This window comes from Pelobates fuscus, chromosome 6 (assembly GCF_036172605.1).
Source record: "Pelobates fuscus isolate aPelFus1 chromosome 6, aPelFus1.pri, whole genome shotgun sequence".
In the NCBI taxonomy this organism is placed as follows: Eukaryota; Metazoa; Chordata; class Amphibia; order Anura; family Pelobatidae; genus Pelobates; species Pelobates fuscus.
The window spans coordinates 120,704,371-120,717,168 of NC_086322.1; the positions used below are offsets into that span (position 1 = coordinate 120,704,371).

Here is a 12,798-nt window from a genome sequence, read left to right on the forward strand (position 1 = left end):
TTAAAATTTGGAACCGGGTGTACATTAATCAAAAGTATGCACAAGACACAAACATTAAGCAATTTAGCAACACCAAAATTGCTTTAACCCCTTAAGGATGAAGATAATTGTCCATATTCTAAACCAAAACAAAACTTTGAATTTGAGCTATACGTTTGTTCCACTGTGATCTAAAGGGACATTATAGACACTTACCTGCATTTGAACAGGACTTCCTTCCTAAACCATTACTGTAATAAAAAAAAAAGTCTCATCCTCCCCCCCCAAAGCCCTCATCCACATGTCTCATCCTCCCACCCAAAGCCCTCATCCACATGTCTCATCCTCCCCCCCAAAGCCCTCATCCACGTGTCTCATCCTCCCCCCAAAGCCCTCATCCACGTGTCTCATCCTCCCCCCCAAAGCCCTCATCCACGTGTCTCATCCTCCCCCCAAAGCCCTCATCCACGTGTCTCATCCTCCCCCCAAAGCCCTCATCCACGTGTCTCATCCTCCCCCCAAAGCCCTCATCCACGTGTCTCATCCTCCCCCCCCAAAGCCCTCATCCACGTGTCTCATCCTCCCCCCCAAAGCCCTCATCCACGTGTCTCATCCTCCCCCCCCAAAGCCCTCATCCACGTGTCTCATCCTCCCCCCAAAGCCCTCATCCACGTGTCTCATCCTCCCCCCAAAGCCCTCATCCACATGTCTCATCCCCCCCCCAAAGCCCTCATCTACATGTCTCATCCTCCTCCCCAAGCCCCTCCACGTGTCTCATCCTCCTCCCCAAGCATCTCCATGTGTCTCATCCTCCTCCCCAAGCATCTCCATGTGTCTCCTCCTCCTCCCCAAGCCCCTCCACGTGTCTCCTCCTCCTCCCCAAGCCCCTCCACGTGTCTCCTCCTCCTCCCCAAGCCCCTCCACGTGTCTCCTCCTCCTCCCCAAGCCCCTCCACGTGTCTCCTCCTCCTCCCCAAGCCCCTCCACGTGCCTCATCCTCCTCCCCAAGCCCCTCCACATGTCTCATCCACCTCCCCAAGCCCCTCCACATGTCTAATCCACCTCCCCAAGCACCGCCACATGTTTCATCCACCTCCCCAAGCCCCTCCACAGTTTTAGTTTTAGTCGACTAAAGACTGACTAAAATTGTTAGTCGACAAAATGAACACTGTTTTTAAACTACAGGTGCAAGGAGGGCATGGCCAGCTAAAATTGATTTTTTTAACATTGTAGTGTCAGTAATACACATTTGCATTTGCAAAAATAGACACTTCAGTGTATCTCATACAGTGTTATATTGTGCCTTAATGTGTTGCCATTTTTTTCACCAGTTTATGTCAAAATTTGTGGTAATAATTCGTTTTAGTTTTTTTGCATACACATTACATTTTAACTAGGCATTTTCCAAATTTTCAACTTCAAGAGACTAGTTAGCAATGAAGAGGACTCCAGAGTCGAAAGGCGTATGCTACTTCTATTGTGACTTTGGGACTATAGATCATTTTAGATATTTCTTTTGTTCTATTCTTTATGTTCTTTGTGGTGTTTTATACATTTATTTTTTGTCCAATACACACTGCTTAATTGGTCCCTTTTTTTTTTTTTTTTTTCAATGTGACTACACTAACATTTTTCTTATGACTGGAAGGGAAGGATCAGCGCTTAGAATATCTAACTAGAGAAAGTGTAGAGGCGGCAGCTAACCCCAAAAAGTAGGGATCCCTCTTATCCTACTAATGGAGATAAAACACAGAAAAAGAAAAAAGCCACGGGTAGCGCCACAATAAGGATACATACAATGGAATATACATTATATAATCCATAGTAGGCAAATAAAAATATAAACTAAAGTCCAAGTGCAGCAACAGTCCAAATAGTAGAAGGTCCAAGATAGTGGTGTGGAAAATGCACTTGCCGGGAGTACTTTTAAGCAGAAGTGTATAGGTATCTATCTACCTGTATAGTTTTGTAAAGACAGCGATTTAAAAAATAAATAAAATATATCAATGTACCCATCTGTAAAGCCTTACCTGTACATTTTCCTCTGTGACTTTAATTTCTGCAGTGTAAACGTAATCAACAAGCAGTTTTAGAGTCCATCCATCCACTTCCTTTATCCGGACTCTCTTTGCTCTGCTCTCACTCATCTCCCCTAAAATAAAATAGTCATCAATGGTAATTAAACGGTGACAGCTCAGTACTTTGCCATCTTTAGTTAATTCATGTATTATAGATTAATACAAATACAATTCATTGCAGTCTGCAGTAGTCATTGTAGTAGCTACTGATTGCAGTACAGTGTACTTAAAGGGACTCTCCAGTGCCAGGAAAACATCAGTTTTCCTGGCACTGCAGGACCCTGCAATGCCCCTCTCTCTCCCAACCCCCTCCCATGTTGCTGAAGGGGTTAAAACCCCTTTAGTGACTTACCTGAATCCAGCGCCGATGGCCCTCTGCGCTGGGTCAGGCTCTGCCCCTGCTCCTTCCCCGCCGACGTCAGCCAGCGAGGGAGAACTAATATGCGCGCATGCATTAGACCTCCCCATAGGAAAGCATTATTCATTGCTTTCCTATGGAGATTCAGGCGATGCTGGAGGTCCTCATGCATAGAGTGAGGACGTCCAGTGTCGTTTGAAACACTGAAGTCCCTCTAGAGGAGGACTTAACCCTGCAAGGTAATTATTGCAGTTTATAAAAAATTGCAATAATTATACTTGCAGGTTTAAGGGTGGTGCAAGTTGGCACCCAGACCACTCTAGAGGAGTTTATAAAAATTGCAATAATTATACTTGCAGGTTTAAGGGTGGTGCAAGTTGGCACCCAGACCACTCCAATGGGCAGAAGTGGTCTGGGTGCCTGGAGTGTCCCTTTAAGATATTTACCTTCTTTTATTATGGATTCAGAAGGTGTAGCAAATTATGTGTCGTCAAAAATGTACTAAGATTGTCATCATTATTCAACTTAAAAAAACTGGAAAAAGGCCACAGCGGCAGAAATGACCAGAAACTCAGAAAAAAGTAGAAAAGGCAACAGATAGTGCTCTCAATAAGCTGATAAAACTTTATAAAGTAGATTAAAATAAATAAATAAATAATAATAATAAAAAAAAATCGTACTCACAAGTAGAGATATAGTATGATATCAGCTTGGTGGTATGAATCCCACCTGGGATTTCTTTGGAGTAGATGTTTGTAGAATATAAAATATGTAAAAGAAAACAGGTAATTGGCACAGTACGCGAGTGCAGTGGCCAAAAACCCTTTATTGATGAAAATATAAAATAACATATAGGTATAGCCAATATCATGAAAAATAACTTGTTTTTATAGTTTTTCAATATATCTTGACCCCCTCATTAAAGGTTCTTTACACATATATGTTTACATAAAGGCATGTTGCTCTATGATTAGAGTACAGCCTATGATGTAATTTTGGCACCAATTTTAAACGATCCCATACCTATATAAACCCCACTTAGCCAGGTTGTATGTGTGAAAAAGCCATACTGGTGAAACGCGTTATGAATGCTATTTTTTTTAAAGGGTTGAGAGGGTTTTTAAAAACCTTTTTAAAGGGTTGAGAGGGATCCTCTTTTAGGCTTGCTGCCTTCTTACAAGTGTTTGGCTACTTAGCGCTGACCTATTTCTGTGCATTTATGAAATGTGAATTATTTATAGGTTTAAAAAAAAATAAAAAATTGTGCTTGGCTAGAACAGAGTACTTGAAGAGACTCTACAAGCACAATCATTTATGCTACTTACTGACATTGCATTAAGCTCACACTCTTACTGGAGGAAACTGCCTTCATTTCCGCTACCCTCATATCTGTAGGCTAGTTATACAAGCTTCCACATAGGTCAACAGATTCTATCACAGTTTAGTCACGGCTCAAATTTTCCACTCGCACCATCGGCAAGTGGAAAAATCTACTTACTTATGGTAAGTAGTAAGTGTGCTATGGGAATGAGAAGTTCTGGTCAGTAAGTCATTTATCAGGAGTCCCATTCATTTTATCTGATGAATGGAATCGCTGCAAAGTATTGAACTACATGCACCCTGAACACCAGCTGGGGTTTATTGGGAGTCACTCTGTGGTTTAGTAAGACGAGTACAGAGGCAACAAAGCATGGAGTATCCATTTATTTCAAACTATGGATCAGAGGATGACATTACGCTGTAACTAAACTAATCTTGTGGTGGAATCTCGGTAAAAATAAATTTAGTAGGCCGAGATTACCACGTGGCATGTGTACGTGCATATGCTGACGTATCGATCAGTTGGTTGCACGAGGCAAGATACGATCAGTAGTGTACGGAGCATGTGCAAGAATACAGGATATAGTATTCCCCCTCCTCCATTGTGCTGGACAAGCCATGCGGTCAAACAGGAAGTTAATTCTTATTTGTGTTGATTGGTTAAGAGAATGTGCGGGTGGAGCTTAATATGGGAGGAGTTATATGCCTATATAAGGAGCCTGCACTATTGTCCGGGGCTCAGAACTTGCTGTATTTTGGTGACATTAGTCCCTCTGAGTCCCGATCGGTGATCCAATAAAGAATCTCTTCCTTCCTGAAGAAACCTGTGTCCATCTCTCTGTGCTTGGCTTCCGTCAGTTTCTCCGGTATCAATCTCTCTACTAATTTGCGTTCAAACACCAGCAGTAAATGTCCCCGGGCAAGACCCTTAAAGAAGCACTGTAGTGTTAGGAATACAAAGCTGTATTCCTAACACAATAGTGACCCTCCACCTCAAAAATAAATATCATTCATCTTCACTCTGCATCATCGTCCACGCAGACGGAGCTCACAGGGAGGGTAAAGCCTTATAAAGTCATACCATGCTGGGCAATTTGACAGAACACCAGGTCAAATTGCACAGTGTGCAATTGGCCACTGGCTGCTCACTTTAGTAGACATGCCTCTACTTGCAGCACAGCAGGTAGGGACAAGAGGGAAGATTTAACCTCGCTGATTTACCAATTGTATACCAATTGTTTTTTTACTTGGTAAAGTTGTCTGAAAGACCAAGAAAAGCAAAGGCTTTCAGAATTTTGGTCTTTTAGCTTCTTAGTAGATTGTTCCCTAATCATTGTGGGATTGCAATAAGGATTCTAAAAAGGAGCCATTTACTAAAAAGCTCCCTAATTTGGTATCCTTAAAGGAACACTATAGTCAACATATAAAAGGTCCCCTAGCCTTCTTTCTTGTTTTTATATTGGTTTCCCCTTAATAAAAAATAAATTAGAGTTATTTTTATCATATATACTTATCTCCGTTCCAGCAGCGAGATCCTCGGCAAGCCAAGCCCCATCTGTAGTCAAAATGACGGTACAGCAGGGCTCAGACGCTTCTCTTAGAGAAGCCTCATCAGTCTGTGGTGCACATGCGCGACTTCACGCTGCACCAATCGCGTTCTTCATAGAGCGGCAGTGAAATGAATGCTGCGCTATGAATGAGTTTTGAGTAATCTACCATGCTCAGCTCGCTGTCTATGCCCGCCCCTCCTACCGCAATCCTCCTAAACCCAAAAGTTGTGTTTGCATAGAAACACTACATATGGAGATATCTCTATATATAACGTTTGTATACAAACACACGAATTGTAAACATACACACACTCTTTCTATCTAGTATCTATATATCTATCCCTCTCTATCCATCCATCCAATTATCCCTGTCTATCTATCCATCCATCCATCCATCCATCCCCCTCACTCACTCTCACAAAAACTTTGGTGGCACCCAAGGCTAACGGATACTGCATATAGAGCATGCACGGGATTAAGACCCTGACGCATACTTAGGCAGAAGAAGGCTGTGATATTTACAACACTACTTAGAAGATGATAGCAGTGTGAAGGATCCAGCACCATGAAGATTAGTAAAATTCTTGGTAAATGTATGTGATTTTGGCACAAAGAAATATGGAAAGGAAAAAGTTAGGGGTTGATACATAAGGGTAATTAAATTAAAAAATACAATTTTGTATGACAGCGGTTAAAAAAATAAAATAAAATAAAAACAGCACATAAAAGACAGTTACTAAAAATAAGGGATGATGTTTTAGCTCGGCGTTACTAATTGGAAACTCATCATAGTAATTTTCTGCTAGTTCAATGCATAAAAACAAAAAGGTAGCTGTTAAGAGGCCAGGGGATACACGAAACATGTGCAGTTTTGGTATGTGTTTTGACTCATTTTTAAACAACCCCCCCCAGTCATTCAAAAATAATGCAAAGGCTGCATGTTCTCATGGGAAGTTAAAGCCATAAAACAAAACCATCTACAGACATCTTGAGTATCAAGCAGTGTTTCTGTCAAAATATAATTAAGAAAATAGGTATGCACAGCATCAATGTGCTTTCTTTTTGAGGGCACGAGTCCTTGCATTGTTGCTAGGAGACAAAAGAAAAAAAGTCCATTATCTAAGAAACAGGCAGTTCACTTCAATCACACAAATTTGACAGATAGACATTTTTTTTATTTTATTTAAATGCATGATTTTACTTGAGACATCGAAATTTCCCTGAATACAATCCTCTATCCATTCTAAGGTCACACACTCCATAATGTCTCCTCTCACTATATACAGCTTGAGGACTGGTGAATAGGGTGGGGGGGGGGGGGGGGGGGGGGAGGAATGAAACCATGTATGTAAAATAATTGATAACAATTTAAAAAAAAAATGCATTGCACACAAATGTCATCCAAAATCTTGCATTTCAATATCCCGCTTTACCCATTGATATGGCTCCTTTGCTATCCTATCAGGGATACCTCACGGGCTCATAAACTAATTGATAATACTGCCTTAGCCACACGACGAGCAATAGCAGAAAAAATGGGAAGCCCGGACACTTCCTCTGTGGACACAGTAAAACTCAAAGTGAACGATGCACGAAAAAATTGACAGCCTTTCCGCTCTTATACATGACACCACAAAACATCTGGGTACCTTGGCTGTTCAAGTTCCCACTCCCCACATGAAATACCCATTACAGGAGCACAGAGTGGGGATGGAGATGGATACTGAAAGATCTTGCTCCTGGATTTCCCGATTCTCCCCCCCCCCCCCCCCCCCCCCGCCACTTAACGACCTCACTCCCCTCCTCCTTCCAGTATTTTTATTTTTTTTTAAATTATTTTTCCTCCCGTTCCTCTTCTAGCCTTATCGTTTTCCTGGCACTGTAACAAACCTCTTGTATTTCGTATACTCTGTTCGCACACTACCGAAATGCTAGAGGCTTACATCCATCGAGACTTGATGAAGGGTACAACTTTAGTGTTTTATTTTGGACAAATGGCTCACTTATATACACTGACCCCGAGCATGGAGTCTCAAGCAAAAAAAAAAGAAAAAACACTCCCACAACAAGCACAAGAGTCTGTGTCTGGGAGATAATTTAGTGTATTTTGCTTAAACTAATTATCTCCCAGGCATTAGAGGTACAAAGTATAAAACATAAAACACCCCAAAATACATATAACACATATAGGAAACCCCACAAATATTACATCCCCGAATAGCCTGGATCTGAGCGCCCAACATATCCAAATAGCACTCAGATTCCACGAACACAGGCAAATCGCCACCGGGGTAAACGTTTCTACGGACCGCAAATCAAGTTCAAATTCAGATTGCCCAAACCAGTTCCAGAGCATCAGGGGTAGCGGTCAGTCACCTTCGAGAGTTTCCAAACAAACAAAAAGTGCAAACAAGCCTACCGAACAGTGCTCTCTTGGCTTGTCGTGGAAAGAAGCAGCAGTTCGTACCAAATCACCGGTGTTCGCGGGGTCGAGTGACCGCTTTACAGTTCCAGACACTCGACGACCAGGTACCATTGCCTGCTTCCGGGAGGCAAGATGGCCGCCGTTTTCCGACGCATGTTTTGTTCGTTATTTGAACTAGGGATCGACCAAATATTGGTCAGCCCGATATTATCGGCAGATATTCAGAATTTTCAGCACTATCTGTATCGGCCTACAAAGCGATTGCATTGCCGATAATGCAGACCAGGACCGCCATCAGGGCATGACAACCGAGACTGTTGTCATGGGCCCTGCGGTCCTAGGTAGCCCGCAACACACCCTTACTTACCTTCCCTGCAGCTCTCTTCAGATCCCCTGCTAAATCTGGCGAGTCCCGTGGCCGTCAGAGCATTATCACGGGTTACCATGGCAATGCTCCGCATGGCACACAGGCCGTGAGAGTGAGACAGGGGAGCTGCTGGGAATGGAAGTAAGAGTTTTACTGGGCCCCCTCTGCAGAGTCCATGCCACCGGACCCCCCAAAAATTAACAAAAATATAAATAAATAATAAACATGTTCAGTTAACAGTAGATTTGTGTAGAAATAGTTTATTTTTTCAAAACGGTAAATGTACAGAATATCGGTATCGGCTCTAAAAAAAAAAAATCAATATCGGTCGATCCCTAATTCGAACGGCGGCCATACAGCGAGAGCACTTAAGTTTGTGGTTTCTTTGAAGTTAAATGCGCCAGAGGGTGGTCGGAGTTCGGTAGATTAGTTTACCGAACGCAGGAAAAGAAATAACTGGGACAAAGAAATCTGGGGTTTTGTCACAGGTACCCTCTAACTACTCCATCAGCAACGGCATGAACATGCTACCCTACCATGTACTACAATATGGGAGGTCTATCTACCACTACACAGACTACAAATACCGACATGCTGTTACCAATGTTGAGGAACCTTCTAACTCCGACACTAATTCTATGTATGTACGAATGCAATCTGATGTATCTTACGATCATTCGATTTTATGGGTATGTTCTTTACCTATTTCATGCCATGACAAACAAAAATGTATTTAAAAAAAAAAAGTATTGCGGGATGCAGAGCCTGGAAGGAAAACTTTTAGCATCCAGATACTGGCCCTCTTAGAGCTTGGGTGGGTTGGTAAAAAACCACAATACCAAGTCCCCTCAGTATGAGGAACGGCTACTACCGCAGGACTGAGTGGGCACAAGGCAACATCATGCTGGGCAAGGGGATGAACTGTCTCTTCAAGCCTACTAGTGGGATCGGGTGCAGGCCGGCTGATGCCTCCATTTCAGCTACCATCCTGGGCATAGAGGAGGATTTACTGTGTGCTTACAATTATTATTGGTTGCTAAATATCCAGCAGCACCAACATTTTATTTGTTTTAACCATTTGATAAGCCCGAGTTACTACACCTATATTTAGTTACGCTCTCTAATATCGGAGAGGCCATGTCTGCATATAAGTTTCAATATCCGAGTACGGAAACACATGCCTAGTAAACCTCTGCTACTTGTGTCTAAATAATCCTGTTGGCTTCATAATATTGGAGTATTGCATCCTCTCAGATGTTCTTTACTTGATCTTGTTACCATCCATATATATACAAATGTGCTGATTTTTGTATACACTTCGCTTTACACTTCATCATGTGTGCTATGCATGTCTCCAAAGTGTAAATAGTTCACACTTTGTCTTGAAAATGCACATCAGAAATAAATAAATAAAAAAATTCAATTAAAAATAAAAATGCGATGATCCCCGCGCTCCGTGACCAGCAACCTGATAAACAACTCTAAACTGCTTTAAAACATATATAACCGAGAAAAAACTGATCCCCAGGCAACCCGAGCCAAGATGGGACGAAAAATAAAGAAGCAAAAACCTGACAAGCCGAAGCCAGGCTCCAGCATTGGAGACTTATGGAGGCAGGCACATGGCGCCCCCTCTACCCAAGATGGCCGCCTACATGGGTGAGCGCTTCGATTTCTCGGACGACCAGCTCATGGAGCCCGAGGACTTCCACATGCCCTCCCCACAAGAGCCCAGCCAGAGACCGGCAACAACGACTACCAAACCGGACTCCGCACCGGTGACCAAGGCGGACATGCAGGAGCTACTGGCAGGCCTGCAGGGTCGAATGGAAATTGTGGAAAAGGACTCCCACGACACAAAGGCACAAATTACTCACCTGCTACAGGAGATCCAAACAATCCACCGACACCACGCAGCCACGGAACAGAGATTCGCGGCAATAGAAGATTACAGATGCGGCAACAATATAAAAATCAGAGGCCTTGCTGAAGTGATCCCGGACGCTGAAATACCGCACTGCGCGAGGCGACTGATAACAGCAATACTCGCACCTAAACAGGCGAAAGGGGTGATGTTTGCAGATGTGTTCCGCATCCCGAAACCAACAAAGGCACCGACCACGGCCCCACGGGACGTAATAGTCCGTTTTCACACTAAGCAAGACAAGGCTGCAGTAATGGGGGCACTCAAGGGGAAAACCCCCTACAACTTCGAGAACTCGAACCTCACTTTCTTCGCCGACTTATCGGGGAGCACCTTGGGTTGGCACAGGACACTAAAGCCTTTCACCTCAATACTCAGAGCCAAAGACATCCCCTATCGTTGGCGGGGATCTCAAGTCCTAACGGTCCTCCAGGCCGGCAACACATACCCTATCCGGGACCTCGAAGGAGCTGCGGCAATCTTGGAGACTCTGGGCCTCCCACGGGACGCATTAACAACTGGAGGAATGAGCACCACAGCCGCGACACACACGTGGGACCCGGCAGGAGCAGCCCCATTTGTACCACGAAGACTCCACGAAGATACTTATAAGGCAGCCACTGCCTAAACCCTGGACATATACTCCAGTAGGAGACCTCCTACCAACCTACTCATGCAAAACTCAACCAGTTCGTGTTTAATTATTGCTACAAAACCCCTGGAACCGAAGTCACTCTGCTGGCACACATCGTTGGCGATCATCACATCATCTGGTGTCCCTTTGGCGATCTAGGGCAAGTTGCTGTCTAACAGCCCTACTATTCAGAGCATTATATGTGCTCCCTTGGACTAGTGTGACACTAACACTGTGCTTCCTGCTCTGCTTGCGCTGCCTTGCATGTCAATGTGCTTTCACAAAAATCTATTAATTGGTACCTTTACTGTGCCACCGTGTTACCCATCGCACTGTAATAACGCCATAGGAAATCACACTACATACACCACTAATGTCTCCTAGCTTCCAGCCCTACTAACCCGTGCCTGGGCATGCCCGTAAGATCTCCATATACATAAGCACTCATTTTTACCTATACAATTACAACTATACACTTTCTCATCCCGCTGATGTTTACGTTCACTTGCTTTACGTCTCAGGAACCCTTCCTTATCATCTCCATTATGGGAGTAAACCCGAACAGGCATATGTTCCTAGCCTTACGTAGCACTCAGACATTTGTATATAGCCTTTCGTTGCAATAACGTAATCTAATATGAGCAGCATGTATGCATATAGCAGGATAGACTTTATTTTTTTTTATTATTTTTTTTAAACTATGTTGGTTGCAGGACGGTACTTTGTAATCATAGCCATCTACCTTCACCTTATGGTCCCGACCGAACTACTGTTCCTTGCAGCCAACATCATTACTACGTTATAAGATGTTCAATTCTGTAATAATGCAGGTAACCTCACTCTGGCACGCATCTGCTCATACTCAAAGTTAACCGTATACGTTACTTTTTCTTTGTTACACCTAGCAAGCCTTCACAGGCATAACTCCTTAACTTTTCACCATTACCTCCATGTATATTACCCATTATCAAGCATACTTAGTGGTTAAGATAGAACAGTTTTAAACTTAAACATAAAAAATGTGCATGTACTACTGCCACTGTTTTCCATGTATACAACGTGTGCGCTGTTGTGGCGCTTGACCTAACAATGTACCTACCTGCACAACAAAAATAAAGAATTTAAAAAAAAAAAATGCATAGCAAGAAAAAGAATAAAATAAATTGTGGTTATCATGACATCTTTAAATCACTGAAGTGGTCATGGTTCTTTATGCACCCTTTAGAGTCCACTGGCAAATGGACAATGCCTACCTATTACACACACCGTAGTTTTATTCAGCACAACGAGAGGGAAAGTCAACCATATTGCAAAGATTAAAAGAACAGACTATTCTAAATTAATAAAAGTATGAAATCAATTACGGTTTAAGAAAACTGGATTTAGGACTATAGCCCTTAATAAGAGTTCAAACCAGATTTGATAGGTTTCCCTCTTAAATTCCTGTTGCGGCCAATGGGATTAAAAGGGATAAAGAAAATGGGAAAAAAAACTCAATCTGCTTTGCTCTTCATACAGCATGGTGCCACTTTATAAAAGCTAAAGCTTAGTTTAATCTTGCACAATTTACCTGAAGTGTTAATTTTACAGGACAGTAATCTGTATTATTCGGCTTTCTTTCTGCAATCATAACACGGACCCAGAGATGCAGTACATAGATAACTGAATATAAGAGCTTTAATGCACGGCTAGACAAATTTGCTTGGAATCTAGGAGCCAGCTAAAAAAAAAAATAGTTAGGAACCTGGTTTGTCAACGTCAAAAATAAATTTTTTAAAAGGGATACTATAGTCACTAAAACCACTTCAACTTAATGAAGTGCGTGCTTAATGTACTGCACCATTGAAATGGAAACACTGCATTTAAAGTGAAACAGCCTCTAGAAGTGCTTCCATGGGCAGTAACGCACAGTGTGCAGCACCTACATTCAGCGTCTCCACGCTCCCCATAGAAAAGCAGTGATTTAATGCATCTCTATGAGGAGATCCGGATTGCTGGAGCGTGGCATAATGCCTCGCATGGGCAATAGCCTCCACTGCTTTGTCACGTGAAACTATAAAAGTTCATAACCAAGACAAAACTTAGGATTTGAATTATATGCCTGTGAGAATTTAACCGCTTAATGGTCCACTATAGTGCCAGGAAAACACACTCTTTTTCCTGG

At 42.7% G+C, this 12,798-nt stretch overlaps 1 protein-coding gene across 1 annotated transcript in view; it reads right to left on the bottom strand.

Annotated features, from left to right (window-relative positions):
- Positions 1-12,798, bottom strand: part of KLHL2 (kelch like family member 2) — a 132,007-nt gene that overhangs the window by 60,352 nt on the left and 58,857 nt on the right. Inside the window, exon 4 of the mRNA XM_063458201.1 lies at positions 2,009-2,130. Coding sequence (XP_063314271.1) covers positions 2,009-2,130 — 122 coding nt within the window. The remainder of the gene's footprint in view (positions 1-2,008; positions 2,131-12,798) is intronic.